Raw genomic sequence first — 13,513 nt, 5'->3', positions numbered from 1 at the left:
ATCCTTTCACATGCAATGATTGCAACAGTGATGACAGAACAGAAAGTAAAGCACATGCACCTTCCACATTGCCACTTTGAGGACATATGGTCGCTCCATCTGGGAGTTTTGATAATGTGGGCAGATTGTACAGCACATATCTGAACTGTCACTACAGAGCACATACACTTTCAGAAGTCTGCATAAATTCAGTCGGTCGGTTGGTCCACCATTTTGGTCCAAGCTGAAACAGCTACTGAACAGACAACCGCAGCTATTCCCTCATGTTTCCTCCAGTGCCACCATGAAGTGGTCGTCTTTGTTTTTTAGTGAAATAATACGACTGCTATTGAACAGAATTCCTTGAAATTTGGTACAGATGCACGTGATGTCTAATGCCAGAAAAATAATTGTACTATTTTCCAGAATCTGCACACACTTTAAATACATAAAAGCCACATCTATTAATTTTATGACTAAGTGATGCATTTTAACGTAAATATAATAATGGAAAATATAATAGTCTGTCATATTTTTAACCCCAACCTCACGCTGACACATGCGAGTAAGCTTTCACATCACACTTATAATGATAAATTCACCTTTTTTATACTAGACTGACACACATGAGCCATTTTCAACAGGCTGCTGTGGCTCTTTGCTGTTTTCCATTAAAATTAGTTGATGTGATGACCCAGTTTTAGTCACCTTATAATGGACTAAAAGCCACTAACAATATCCTGTCCGGCTCTAGATGGTCTGGCATCAGTAATTGCAGCTGTGAGAGGAGTATTTAATAGCAGATAAATATCTCTGACCTCTGAGCAGACAGGTTATATATATTTGACAACACTTTCAGGACATTTGTGGAAAAAGGAAAACCGATAGATTCAATCTGTGGTTTCACTGTTGAACCCTTGGTATAGTATATTGATTTTGACTTGAGTGGAGAATGACGTTGTTTCAACAGAAGGCACTGTGCCTAAAATATTTCTCGATTTGAATCCATGATTAGCAGAAACTGTGATTACAGCAGTTGTGATTGCAGTTAACCACTGTAATTCTCTGTGTAATAGTTGACAGATATGAGAGGATATTTCCAGCAGTGACTAATTTGGGGTTAGTCACGTCTCTAATGTGAATAAGAATCTAAAGAGGAGACAGCATTCTATTAGGTACAGTACAAGAGCCATAATCAAACCTAGCAAAGCTTCATCAGTTCAACTTAGCTTCGGGGCCCTCAGCTAATTTTACTGCTCACTGAAACGTAGCATGTAATACCCAGTGGATGGAGAACACTTCGTTCATTACTGCTGATTAGGAAAAAAGATCAAGCAAAATATGTCAACGCATGATAACCAGTTAATGTATTTTTAATTAGTGCCTGCTTTCCTTTCCTCCTGTTGATTCCTATTCACAAACCTACCGCTGCGTGCGCTTAATTCCTCCTCCAGCGGCCTCTTGATTAACAGTTAGCTTCCATTATGTTTTTGAGGGCGGCGGAGTGACCGAGCGGGGATGCAGCTGTTAGATTAAAAGTTGAGTGGGTGAGCTCACTGGCTCGCCTCGCACGCCATTTGAAATGAGGCCTCAGCCAGAGAATCATTTTACAATTTAATAAGCTAATAAACGTGATATGGCAAGTAGTTTCAAGTGCCCTTGGGAGGTCAAGGCACAGTTTACAATCCCATTTAAGAGCTTGTTCTATTACCATGCTGACAAAGGCTTGGACAGGCTCAGAGAGGGAGATGACTGCGATTTGAGGCAGTCTTGGTGATACAGCAGATCTGCCACTTCAAAGGTCACACTCGACACAGAGGGGTCAGCCTGAACCAGACTTACTGCACTCCTCAAGACAGATCCCTGGAGTCATATTGTAGGGCATTTGACAGCCGCCATATTAACACCTTGTGGGAAAAGACCATAAAATAAAGTTGAAATACCTCTGTGCTCCCATACAAGCAAAGAGAAAGTCAGAGACTGACATTTAATCAAGGTCTAATAACTGTTCTTATTACTCCATCAGCAATCACAAAGCTAATATAGTGTGACAATCATACGTATCACCTGTCAGGACTGACTGAATTTGTTCCAGATTTGGTTATTTTTAGCTGAACTATTCACCTCTTTTCTTTTCGAGAATTTAAACACCCCACTTTTCTTCCCATAACTGGGCCCCACCAGTCATGTGTCTCTTCCTGAAAAATAGTGAAGTTTCACAAATTCAAAACAAGGACGTCGCTGCTTCCGCTGCTGCTGCTGCTGCTGCTTGACGAACACACACATATGTCCTCCAGTCTGAGCTGCTTTGAGCCACACTGTTTCATCTAGTGCTATCAGGGCTGATGAGAGCCTCTCGTCTTTCTGGGTCTGCTGCAGCTGCTGTGTGGTGAGTGGCAAGCCTCTCTGATGGCTCTCCTTTATCTTCACATCAAGCGATTTGCTGGTCCTTTCATTTTGATCCTTGTGCCAGATTGAAAAGGGAAACTTCACAAAACTCGTGTCTGAACGACACAGGTTCAGGCCTGGGAGTTACATCTTGATCCAGCTCACTGGCCGCTCCGCTTAATTTCATTTAAAACACTCACTTAATCAGATTGTTTTGGCTGCTCTGAGCTGAACTTGTGCCATTTATCATCCTTTGCAGTTTCCTGTCTAATAATGCCAGCAGATTTTTTAACAAACATGAAACACTATAAATATAGAGGATCTTCAAATATTTTGGATATAAAGAGGAATTTTAAAATAAGACGGTCCTTTTAAAGTAAATGTACTTGAAGTTTAATGCTCAAAACATGTCAGATTAAAACTGATTCAAGAGTTTTGAGATAGAAAACTTATCGTGCTGTTTTTAGCTTCATTTTAATGCAGACTATCATTTTGTGAGATTTGTCATTGTGATATACCTCCAAATAATGACACTGCTATGGAAGTAGTGTTAGCGTGTAAAGCTATGGAAAACATGTTTATGTTCTGCTCATCCATTAAAAAAAGAGGATGTGAAACAGATTGCTTTCCTCCCTTTTTGCTTTTTGGACTTTTACAACTGCTGACACTGACGGTCACTATTTCTGAGCTTGAAGGAACTGTTAATTAATCCAGATGCAATAAAAAAAAGTCTTTCTTGAATGCTTTTTCTTATCTAAAGCACAGTGCTGAGTGTGAGAAACAGGACCAAAAGGTGGAAATAATGGCAAGTTCGTCATTGCACTCTGTCAAGGATATTGCCAAATCCTGAAAGTGGGCGTTTGGTAACCCCCAACAGCAACGGGAAAGGAAACATACGACGGCTATGGCACCATGTTTCTCTGCTCACAATGACATGACTCACTCAGGCGCAGTCCAGATAACAAATTTGCATCGATACATTAGGAACAAAATTGGCCGATACTCTGAAAACAGCCAGTTTTATTTTACTGTCTTTATTTTAAGCATATCAAATTGTGTTTGTTGACAAAATGCACTCCAAATTCAGAAGCATATCTCTGCTTCTCGCCCCTTCCCTTTCTCTCGATTGCCTTTTGTCAGAGCCACAGGCAATTACCTTTTAGTAGTGAGCAGAAATTCTAAAAAGGAAAGCAGAAGGGAAAATGGAGGCCTTTATGCACGCAGCTGATAAGAAACGGGGAGAAATTCCATTTCTTTTACACTGCTTTAAAGCAGACTTCTCCAAATGGCTGGTTATTGCACACTGAGGGCAGCGATCTGACTGTGAGTTTGAGTGATAGTTACAAATTATTAAACTAATACCTCCTTGTCTTATGAGGTTGCTCTCAATTTGACAGTCCAGACATAACGTTTCTGCCCAACGGTAGAGAGCTGCTCCAGACCAGAAATACTTGGAAGCGGAATTAATGGAAATCTAATTAGAAATCATCTCAATTTGTTCCTTTCGCCTTTGAAGAATAAGCTGAAGTCTGTTGACAATAAATATGCTGATGCTGCCAACATGTTTTGGCCTGAGGAACAATGAGCTTCAGATTCTTCAATTTCTCACCAGAATTAGTCAGGGACACCAAGCCCGAGTGTTGCAAGACCACAGGAAGTTTCTTAATGCTGTGGTCTCAGTTACTGGCTCTGTTTATGCATGTGTTTGTGTGTTCACATGTTTGCGTGTGTGTGTGTGTGTGACCATGTCTGTCTGAATTTCTGCCGATGGAGAAATCAGTAATAGTCATCTGCTGCACTGTCACATAACAGATGAGAGTTTCCTCTCTTCTGAGCTCCTAGTAGCAATGGGATTATTAGCGCCACTTAATAATGAATTGCTACTTGTATCCACTTACTTATCCATTTACAAGTTTAAAATGAGTTAGTTAGTTAATTAATGGTACCTCTTTCCACACATGAAATGGCATTTTAAATGTTGGAATTGACTCATTTCACCTGTTAGACTTCCTTGTAATGCCCAAATCAGCTGCAAATGGAGAAAAGATTTAAACTGACGTCCAAATGTGTCAAATTTACAATACATTAGGCGAGAAGTCTTCAAGTTTTTAGAAGCGGGAACCAGAAAAAAATGTCATTTGTGGTGTTTTTTGCTTGATAAATGATGTGAAATAGTGTTTCACATGTGCTTTCACATGTGAAAGTGAAAATGACATGTACTTCCATGTTAATTTTTCCAATGTGAAATGGTGTGCCGCGTATGATAAATCTACATGTTTTCCATTTATTTGGGAAAATTTCACTTTCCCGTCAATCATCTCATCATCGCACATTATGTCAGACTAATGACGGCTTTGTGTTTCCTCCTGTACAGCACAGAGAGACAGAAATGCTGTGAGGCATGTCTGTGCCTTCCTGCTGTTGCTTTCTGAGCCAGAGTTCGGTGAATTTTAACCTCTCATGGTGAGTGTTGCAAAATCTCATTCCTCAAAATCCATTTTCATAACACCTGTGCTTGCAATGTGAGGTCCCAACTGAGCCTCAAATTTAAGACGCAGGTTGTTGACCTAATATCATAAGTAGAATACGCTGGAGGAGTGCTCCCATCTGCTGAGCTTACAAGCTCTTCTGCTTATTATACATGACCAACAAGGCTGGTTACTTTCGAACAACTGGGAATTACAATCTTCTTGTCTGCTTGGAGAAGTTTTATCCCTCTATTAGAATCATATAAGATGAGAGATACAGTGTAAGTAAATGTAATGTAAATATTTTCCCTCTGCAGAGAATCTAAATTTCATGTTGTAACAGCCAGCAGAGCTTTAAATGTCCAAACCGCTTATCAGAATAAATGTTAGCATTGTACGCTTCTGCAAAAATCAACTAAAGAAAACCCCCAAAGTTTACGTTTCTTTACATTTTAACTTTGCACTGTGGTTGAGGGCTCATTAGATTTAGGCAGAAAAGCCACTTGGTTATGGTTGGAAAATGGTCATGTTTGGGCTTAAAAAACAAGATTTAGTTACCACAAACACAGCAGCAGCAGATCCCTCCTCAGCTCATGTGCATGTACCAATAATCTGAACCACGTAAGTTTGATATCTATTGCAGAACCATATCAGATGTACATATTTAATGGGCCTGAGGTTTGCAGAAATGTACAGTACCAACATTTCATTGCAACACGGCTGAAATGTGACATCCTTTGTGCAGTCATGTTGCGTAAATGTGGACCCAAGCTGTCATGGATTTTCAAATCCACGAGCGTGTCACATGTCAGTCTTTGGGGTTTGTTCTCTATATGCTCTGCAAACACCTTACACAGACGGGAAGCACTGGACTCATTCTCAAGCTGTCTGCTCATTTTGAAGTGTTATGCATTATGGAGATCACATCCTTGCTCACATCAGGCCATCATACCAGACACTCGAAATACAGCGCTGATGATGTCTTTTGAAGCGACAGACGCTCTCAATACCTCACCTCGCACAATGCGGCATGTCTCTCAGAAGGAACGGCAACTCAAATATTGTTGTGATAGGTCATGAGAGTTTGTAATTTAAGAATAATGCATTTCATTTCGGTCGCCAAACAGGTTTTATCATCATGATATCGGCATGGGTGTCCGTGATTGTCATGCTGGTGGCATTTGTGAATGGAGCCAGAAATGGTGAGTGTCGCTCTCAGAGTGCCATAGCAAATCTAAATGGAAATGCCCAACTAGCAGTTATGAAGACAATTGTTATTACTCTACGCTTTTCTTTACAATAGTCATCATTTATCTGACTCGGCATTTACAGTTAAGATTCTCTTCCCCGTGCCACATTTGAATTCATGTTCTCATTGATAGAGGACGTCATGCAGCCATGCGCAAAGGTCCAAACGTCCAGCTCCGTGGTGCCTTTGGGGTCGCCTGTCACAGCCACATGTGTCATCAGAGACAGCTGCCCTCTGGTCATCGGACAAGCTGTTCAAATAGAGTGGCGTCTCGGCAATCGCTTTCTCCCCAGCAGCCCCGTGGCCAATGAGAGCGCCACGGTTTCCGAGGTTGTTATACCGAGCTTCAATCACACCAGGGCCTTCCTCACCTGCTGTGTCCAGGCCTCTCCTGCTCAAGTAGCAGCGGGAGTGGAGATCAGAGCCGGATGTGAGAGAGATTTCAGCTTCTTGTGCATGTTTGTTCACTCGCAGTCGAATTAAACTGCTTATTTCACGAGTTCATGTGGGGGGAAATAAGTTTATTAAAAGAATAATAATAAAAATAAAACTTCAACACTGAACAAGTAACTTTAGATTTGCTAGTAACTTTGTTTTGTCCATTTTAATGGATATATGGATGGATAGACCCACATGTTTCAGAGTGCTCGTTCACAGCCTGGGGGTCTTTTTTAATACAGTAGCTTTATATCTCAGCATTTCATTCATTTCTGCGAAGAAAAGAAAATGCAGTTGTTCTTTTTAAAGTTTGTATCATTTTTTCAGATATAAACAAAAAGAAATCTTATAAGATCAGGGCAAAGTGAAGATCTGAACACAAGCTATATTCACAGAGCCTACACAAGCTTCCTGCAGTTACTACGTTCACGATTTGGATTAAATGTACAGTTTTTATTGTCATGCTTTGAATATAATGTGAAATATCCTTAAAATATGTATCTTTGTCAGGAGTCTCAGAAATAGAAGAGTGGAGTGGGAAAAAGTGAGAAGGCACTGTTTTAGAAGTTTACAACTAAAGCAGCAATGATTGTATCAGAAGATTAAAAGATCACATCAAAAAGAGGCTGCACTTTTTCATTTCTAAACTCTCTTTGCCCAGATATTTATCAAGTAAACTACATTTCCAAAACCGCAAATATTAATTAGAAATATAAATAAAATAAAAGGACCAAGTACAAAAAACATTAATGAAGAGATCTTGGTAATATTTAACAGTACAAACACTACTACTAATAGGACACTCAATACAAATACAAAAAGTTCAAATTACACATGACACGAAATACATTTAAAAAAAACATAAATACAAATTTCAATCATAGAGCAAACCCTGTGTAATAATACACTCATTCCTACTTGATTCCCATATGACGCATGAATCCTGTGTAACGTCTAACTTGTGTAACTTGTAAATTGATTTGTAGAAAGTGAATGAAGAGCACTTTCCTTCACAACTCCATAAAAACCCTCATCAGCTTATTGTTTCATCTATAGATCCACCAGAGGCACCACAAAACCTCAGCTGTCAGACAAACCTCACCACCCCCAACACCCTGACCTGTAGCTGGGACCCTGGGCAACAGGAGACCCACCTACTCACAAAATACACCCTCCACACCCAGATATGGTAAGAATCTGCCTGTAAATACCATCTACCAGGAACACACTGACACGGTTCCCAGAAAGCAAACATCTGGTGTCGGGGCTGGTTAAAGTGTCATTTACTAAATATGTCTGCCAGCTTGCACAACTGTGTTTCCCACTTTATAATTTCCTCATTTCAGGGATGCAAACGAGAGCCACGCTTATGAGCTGCAGCCAGGAGTCCACCGCTATACCATCCCTCGCTCTGGCTTTGTCCTGTTCTCAGAAATGGAAATATATGTAAAGGCGGCGAATGAACTTGGAGAAGCAACCTCAGTACCTCTCATTTTGGAACCTGTCAGTGCAGGTGAAAAACAGAAAATATGTATTTATTGAATGTTATCTTTGATTGTTTCTATTGTGGGAAAGCAGTGACCTACATTACCAGGCATTATCCAGTTTTTAATACAATTATTATACTATCCTGAACGATCCTTAAAGGGGAACTCATCATTTTACACATCAAAGTCTGTTTACAGGTCTTGGAAAGTATTATCGCACATGTGGGAAAAAAAAAAGTGCATGAACCCTTTTGCGGCTCCAGAGGGAGCTGTGTGAGGTCTAGTAAATGTCCTCACATGATGAAAACTACAAGCTTTACAATAAAATGTTAGAACAAAGTGATCTTACCAGACCTCTGTAGTCTGCTATTCATCCCCGCTAGAGGTTAGCAGCTCAAGGCTACATTAGCCTCTAGTCGAATAATATGTCGAGTTCACACTACAGGATTGTACGCCTGATTTCCACTCGCTGACAGTTTTTTGGAGATCAGCAACAAAAGGCCCCCACATCAGAGGCAAATCGGCCTCCACTTGACGCTTGCAAATTGGTGATCGCTTGTTATGTGTGACCTGTTCAAAGATGCAGTCTGAGAGCTTGCCAAGAGCTCGCCGATTCCTCACAGACGTCTGAAAGATATCAAGCAGGCTAAATATATGGTCGTGTTAAGGACGGGTCAGGGAACCATAACCATTACATTTCTCTACTTGTTTCACTGCAAATCAGCAACTCGGATCATTTGTTTCTTGCAGATATCCATTTTGGAAGAAAAAAAAATCCTCATAATACAAGTTTTCAATGTTGTTTCACATTGCCAAATCCAACCACCATGTTTGCTTGGATTAGAAAATATGGTTTCAACTTCAGAAATGGATTAAAAGTCTTTTTTTTTATCATGCAGGAGACAGAATATTTTTTATCCACACAGTTAAAATAGTCTTTGAGGATTCTGTAAATACCCTGAGACCAGCTCTAAGTGTTGTTAGATGACCTTCTGAATTTCTCAAAGATCACCAGGTATTGATTTTTTGGGGAAAAAACTGCTGCTTAGCTGTGTGACACAAACGTAATGGTAATACACGAGAGGTGAACTTTTTCTGCACAGATTTATGAGGAGAAAAGATAAGTTACATCTAAATCACATCAGGGGTTTTGCTTTGTTTTATTTCAGCTAAGTTTGACCCACCAACAATTCTGAAGGTTCAAGCAGTGCCTAAAAAGTATGGCTGCCTAAAGCTGAGCTGGGGCTTATCTCAGCACCAGGCCTGGATGCATAGCTTCCAGCTAAACCTGGAAGTCCGTCTCAAGACTGTTGACAGCAGCCAATGGACTGAACAAGTAGTGAGTACAACTCATTGCAGTATGATTTGAAAATTTCACCTTTGACAGAGTAGCTGTAAGCAACCATACAGTAGTATCACCTGCTTTAAGTTCATAATGTGCGTGCCTGAAGTCACATCTGTATGGTTTGTGCATTCTGTCCCATATATTAGATCCCTGTGAGCAACATTAGACCAACCAGACCTGTTGACCAGTGTCGTCTCCTCCATGGGACTCAGTATCTCACCCAGATAAGAGTCAGATACCAGCAGAGTCCGTGGAGTGAATGGAGCAGCAGTCAGTCTGGACTCACCTTGGAGAGCGGTAGGACTAAATTCAGAGTGACACAATCAGTCACTCTAACATTTTCCAATCTATTGCCTCTTCTTCCATTTCCTGGTCTTTTCAATATATGCTAATGTCATGTTCTACATCTCTCATTGCTTTGCTCTGTAGCACAGGCTGAATTGATGTATTGAGTTCTGCCACACACTCTGGCAGTGAATCCATAGACCTGTCTTCTATAGAAAAGTTGTATTTTTTTAAAGAATGGGGAGAGAGGTGCAGGCTTTTGATGAGCCGCTAACCTGACAGCCATCTCTTTCTTTTCAGCTCCCACCGGACGCTTAGACTGGTGGATGAAGGTATCGGGGGAGCACATGCACAAACAACTCAACATAGACTTGTTTTGGAAGGTACACACATCACACATGCTGCTTGACACCTGTCACAAGCTGATGTATTTTCTGTTATAGCTCTGGTTGAGTGTGTGAGGTCTTCCTTTAAAACATATTCTCACTTTTTTTTTCCAGCCATCAAAACAATTCCGTGCCAACAGCCAAAATGTGTCATACATTGTCTCAGTGCAAAAACTGCCAGGTGAAACGGGAAAGGTCTGTACTACAATGGGGAATTATTGTACTTTCCAGCTTCCCAGGAGGGCAAAGAAAGTATATCTGAGTGCCGTAAATGCAGCAGGGAAATCCACCCCAACTGAAGTTCGGATTTTCCTACCTACAGGTAAAAGTGACATCCTTAAACCACGTTGAACTGGATTAGAAATTGGCTCAGGTACGATAAAGTTCAAGACATTTTTCTCACGACGTGTTCAATGTGTTCTGCGTCTATAGCTCGTACAGTGATATCAGACGTCTCAGTCATTCCTCGGGATGACAGATCCCTCCTGGTCCAGTGGAGAAGTCTGGTTTCTTCCAGTCCGACTGATTATGTGGTGGAATGGAGACCTTTGTTAAACACAGACCTCTCGCTCACCCAGTTTGAAATAACTAACAGAAACCAGACAAGCCTTGTTATAACAGGTATGTTTTATAGTATTTGTATTGCAGGTTTTCAGATCCATGTCCTTCTTATTTTACTCACCTTTTATTTGGTTTTCCTAATCTGATGCTCATCCTTTACCATGAGAATTCACGCTTATGCAAGGTCTTCTTTTTCTTGCGCACAACCTGCCTGTACACACTGTTAGGAGCTTATGGGCGCTGATAAATTCTAACCTCTTCGCTCTCATCAATAGGCAGCTTTGAGCCCTACAAGCCCTATGGGATCTCTGTGTATCCTAGGTTTAAGGATGGGATAGGCCTTCCTCAGACTGTTAATGCCTACTCGAGACAAAAGGGTAAGTCACTAAAGACACAAAGAGGATCACACAAAGAGCAGGCAGAGGTGTGAGAGCCGGCCTGTCTTAACTTTGAAGAAGTGGGAAAAGAGTTTGCCACATGAATAAAAAAAAAATATATATATATATATATATGTTGTGCAATCCACCAGGCAGTGCTGATACATGATGGAATAATGCCCTCTTGTGGATGAACATTTTGCTGGGTTGAAGGCTTCAAATCATGAGCATAATAGCCCACTATGATCACTCATCATGATATTTCCTTTTCAAGCTCCATCCGTGGTTCCAAAAATACAAATTAAAAAGACCTGGCAGTCACACATTGAGCTTACCTGGGATGAAATACCATTAGACCAAAGGAACGGAATTATCCAGAGCTACAAAGTCTTCTACTGGAATGAGAAGGGACCCATTAATGGTGGGTTAAACGCATTCATTTCACTGTTCTGAAACATTTTTGTCATGTGCTTGATGATATCTGATGTCTGACTTTTCCTTCAGTTGTGAATGCTGACCCAGAAGAGAGGAGGGTGGTCCTGAAAGACCTCAACACAGTGTCTGTGTATAAAGCTTTCATGATGGTTAACACGTTTGGTGGAAGCCTGAATGGGTCAACAATTCATTTTGACATTGAGCCCCTTGGTCAGTATCATTTCTAGAGTCATGAAAGAGAGATCAAGAGAGTGTGTATTCCTACAGCAGATATTTCATTCAGAATATGCATTTCTCTCTTCTCAGATGGTGTTTCTGTTGTGATGATTGTAACTGCGTCTGGTGTTGGACTGTCAGTGTTGATTATCTTCATAGTCATGACTTGTCTCTCCAACCAAAGAAGGTGAGATCACTGCCACATTGTGAGCTGTGAAGTTGTGATGTCATTTATTCTCAAAACTGTTTTCCTTTCTTTTGCAGGCTGAAAGGACGTTTCTGGCCTGTTGTTCCAGATCCGGCTAATAGCAGCATCAAGAGATGGACATCAGAGTCCACACAGGTGCAGAAAATTAACCTGTGCAAGAACATGCTTTCACGCAATTACCCCCTTTACATTAAAGCTGAAATAATCAACATTTTTATATTAACAATGGACCAACAACGAATCCCTCAAAGTTATGAGTTCCCCTCTGTTCTATGGTGCATTTTAGCATCTTGCAGCTTGTCGTTTACTATTATAACCCATAACTTTACTGTTTTTGTACATTCTCAGCGCTCTTCTCTGCATAATTTCCACCTTAGAGTTATGATAAATCCTCTATACGCTACCTGCCCATCACTTAACAGCAGCAAACACGTTAGCAAGTTAGCAGCTAGCTGGTGAACAGTGGAGTAGTGGAGCTTTCACAGCCAGATCTTCCCCTTTTGGAATTAGAGACCAAAACAGAGCTAACAGTAGAGAAATATTCGACTTTTGATGGGCACAAACATGATTCCAATTGACTGATTATGTTGCTGCGGGAATGTGTATATAAGCAACTGTTTGCTGCATGACTAACTTTATGCCAGTGTAGTGTTCACAGCTTGTTCCACTGCCCCCATGTGGTAAAAAGCCATTAATGCTGCTTTAATTAAGATATGACAAAGTACAGGCGTGACATTTTGTCACTTACTAATGAAAGATGATGACTAATTTATTTGCCTTTTGCAGGATACATATCTTGCCTCAGACAGTGAGGAGCCCAATCCAATATACCTGTCCCACCTCAGCTTCCTGGATCTCCCTGTGAAGCTAAGCAAAGAGGACAATGACCCATGGTTAAGCAGTGCAGAGGACACGAGTGACCTGGGAGAGTCCATTTGTGGTTCACCATTCATCCCTGGCTACTCCGGTTCAAACAGTGACTCTGTTCCTTATGCTACTGTTATCTTCTCTGGTCCATGCAACAGCCCTACAGCTAAAGCGTCTCATGTCTACCTGCGTTCTGAGTCCACACAGCCACTCCTGGAGACTGAGGAATCCTTCACTCCGAAGTGCTACCAGAATATGGCAACTAGTGGGATGCAGAAAGAACAATGTTTTTTTGGACCATGCCATGATAGTGTAACTGAAGAAGGGCCAGACCCAGAGGTTCTGTGGAACGACTTTCCTTTTCTACGAGCATTAGCCATGAATGATAGCGAAAAAGACTGAAATTGCTTTGCTGATTATAAGAGTAAATGCTGCAAGATGTTCATGTCGATCTGAGTTTGTGTAATGAGTTTGATCCAGTTTAGAACACCTGTAGATAGCTGCTACATTTAATCCTAAAATCACTCTGATATATAAAGATTATGATGTTCATGCTTTGTCTGTACCACACTTTGTAGATATGTCACCTTTTGGGGATATAAAGGTTTTACCAAGAACATTTTTATATTGTTGAGATGATGTAGGTCATGCGTGAACTTTCTCAAAAATTTTTGTTTTTTATGACAAGGGGACACAGTTAAAAAAAAAAAGTATCTTTTAACAAAAAATAAAATAAAAAATAAATAAATAAATAAACTGTAACCCTCCTGCTGACTGATTATTTACCTTCATATACCTCTAAAGTTGGTATTTACCTACTTTGC

The 13,513-nt window shown here is 40.6% G+C and overlaps 1 protein-coding gene across 1 annotated transcript; it reads left to right on the top strand.

Annotated features, from left to right (window-relative positions):
- Nucleotides 1-2,254: 2,254 nt before the first annotated feature.
- csf3r (colony stimulating factor 3 receptor) lies at nucleotides 2,255-13,408 on the top strand. Its single transcript, XM_076736232.1, has 17 exons — nucleotides 2,255-2,368; nucleotides 4,742-4,830; nucleotides 5,963-6,037; nucleotides 6,218-6,514; nucleotides 7,579-7,711; nucleotides 7,869-8,035; nucleotides 9,179-9,348; nucleotides 9,501-9,651; nucleotides 9,940-10,022; nucleotides 10,140-10,347; nucleotides 10,458-10,646; nucleotides 10,862-10,963; nucleotides 11,238-11,384; nucleotides 11,468-11,608; nucleotides 11,705-11,801; nucleotides 11,879-11,957; nucleotides 12,609-13,408. Exons 3-17 carry the CDS (start codon nucleotides 5,974-5,976, stop codon nucleotides 13,089-13,091), a joined length of 2,511 nt encoding a protein of 836 aa, XP_076592347.1. The 5' UTR covers nucleotides 2,255-2,368; nucleotides 4,742-4,830; nucleotides 5,963-5,973; the 3' UTR covers nucleotides 13,092-13,408.
- The last annotated feature ends 105 nt before the right edge of the window (nucleotides 13,409-13,513 follow it).

The sequence above is a fragment of the Chaetodon auriga genome, chromosome 8 (genome assembly GCF_051107435.1).
Source record: "Chaetodon auriga isolate fChaAug3 chromosome 8, fChaAug3.hap1, whole genome shotgun sequence".
In the NCBI taxonomy this organism is placed as follows: Eukaryota; Metazoa; Chordata; class Actinopteri; order Chaetodontiformes; family Chaetodontidae; genus Chaetodon; species Chaetodon auriga.
This window is presented reverse-complemented; position numbering and strand designations above follow the sequence as displayed.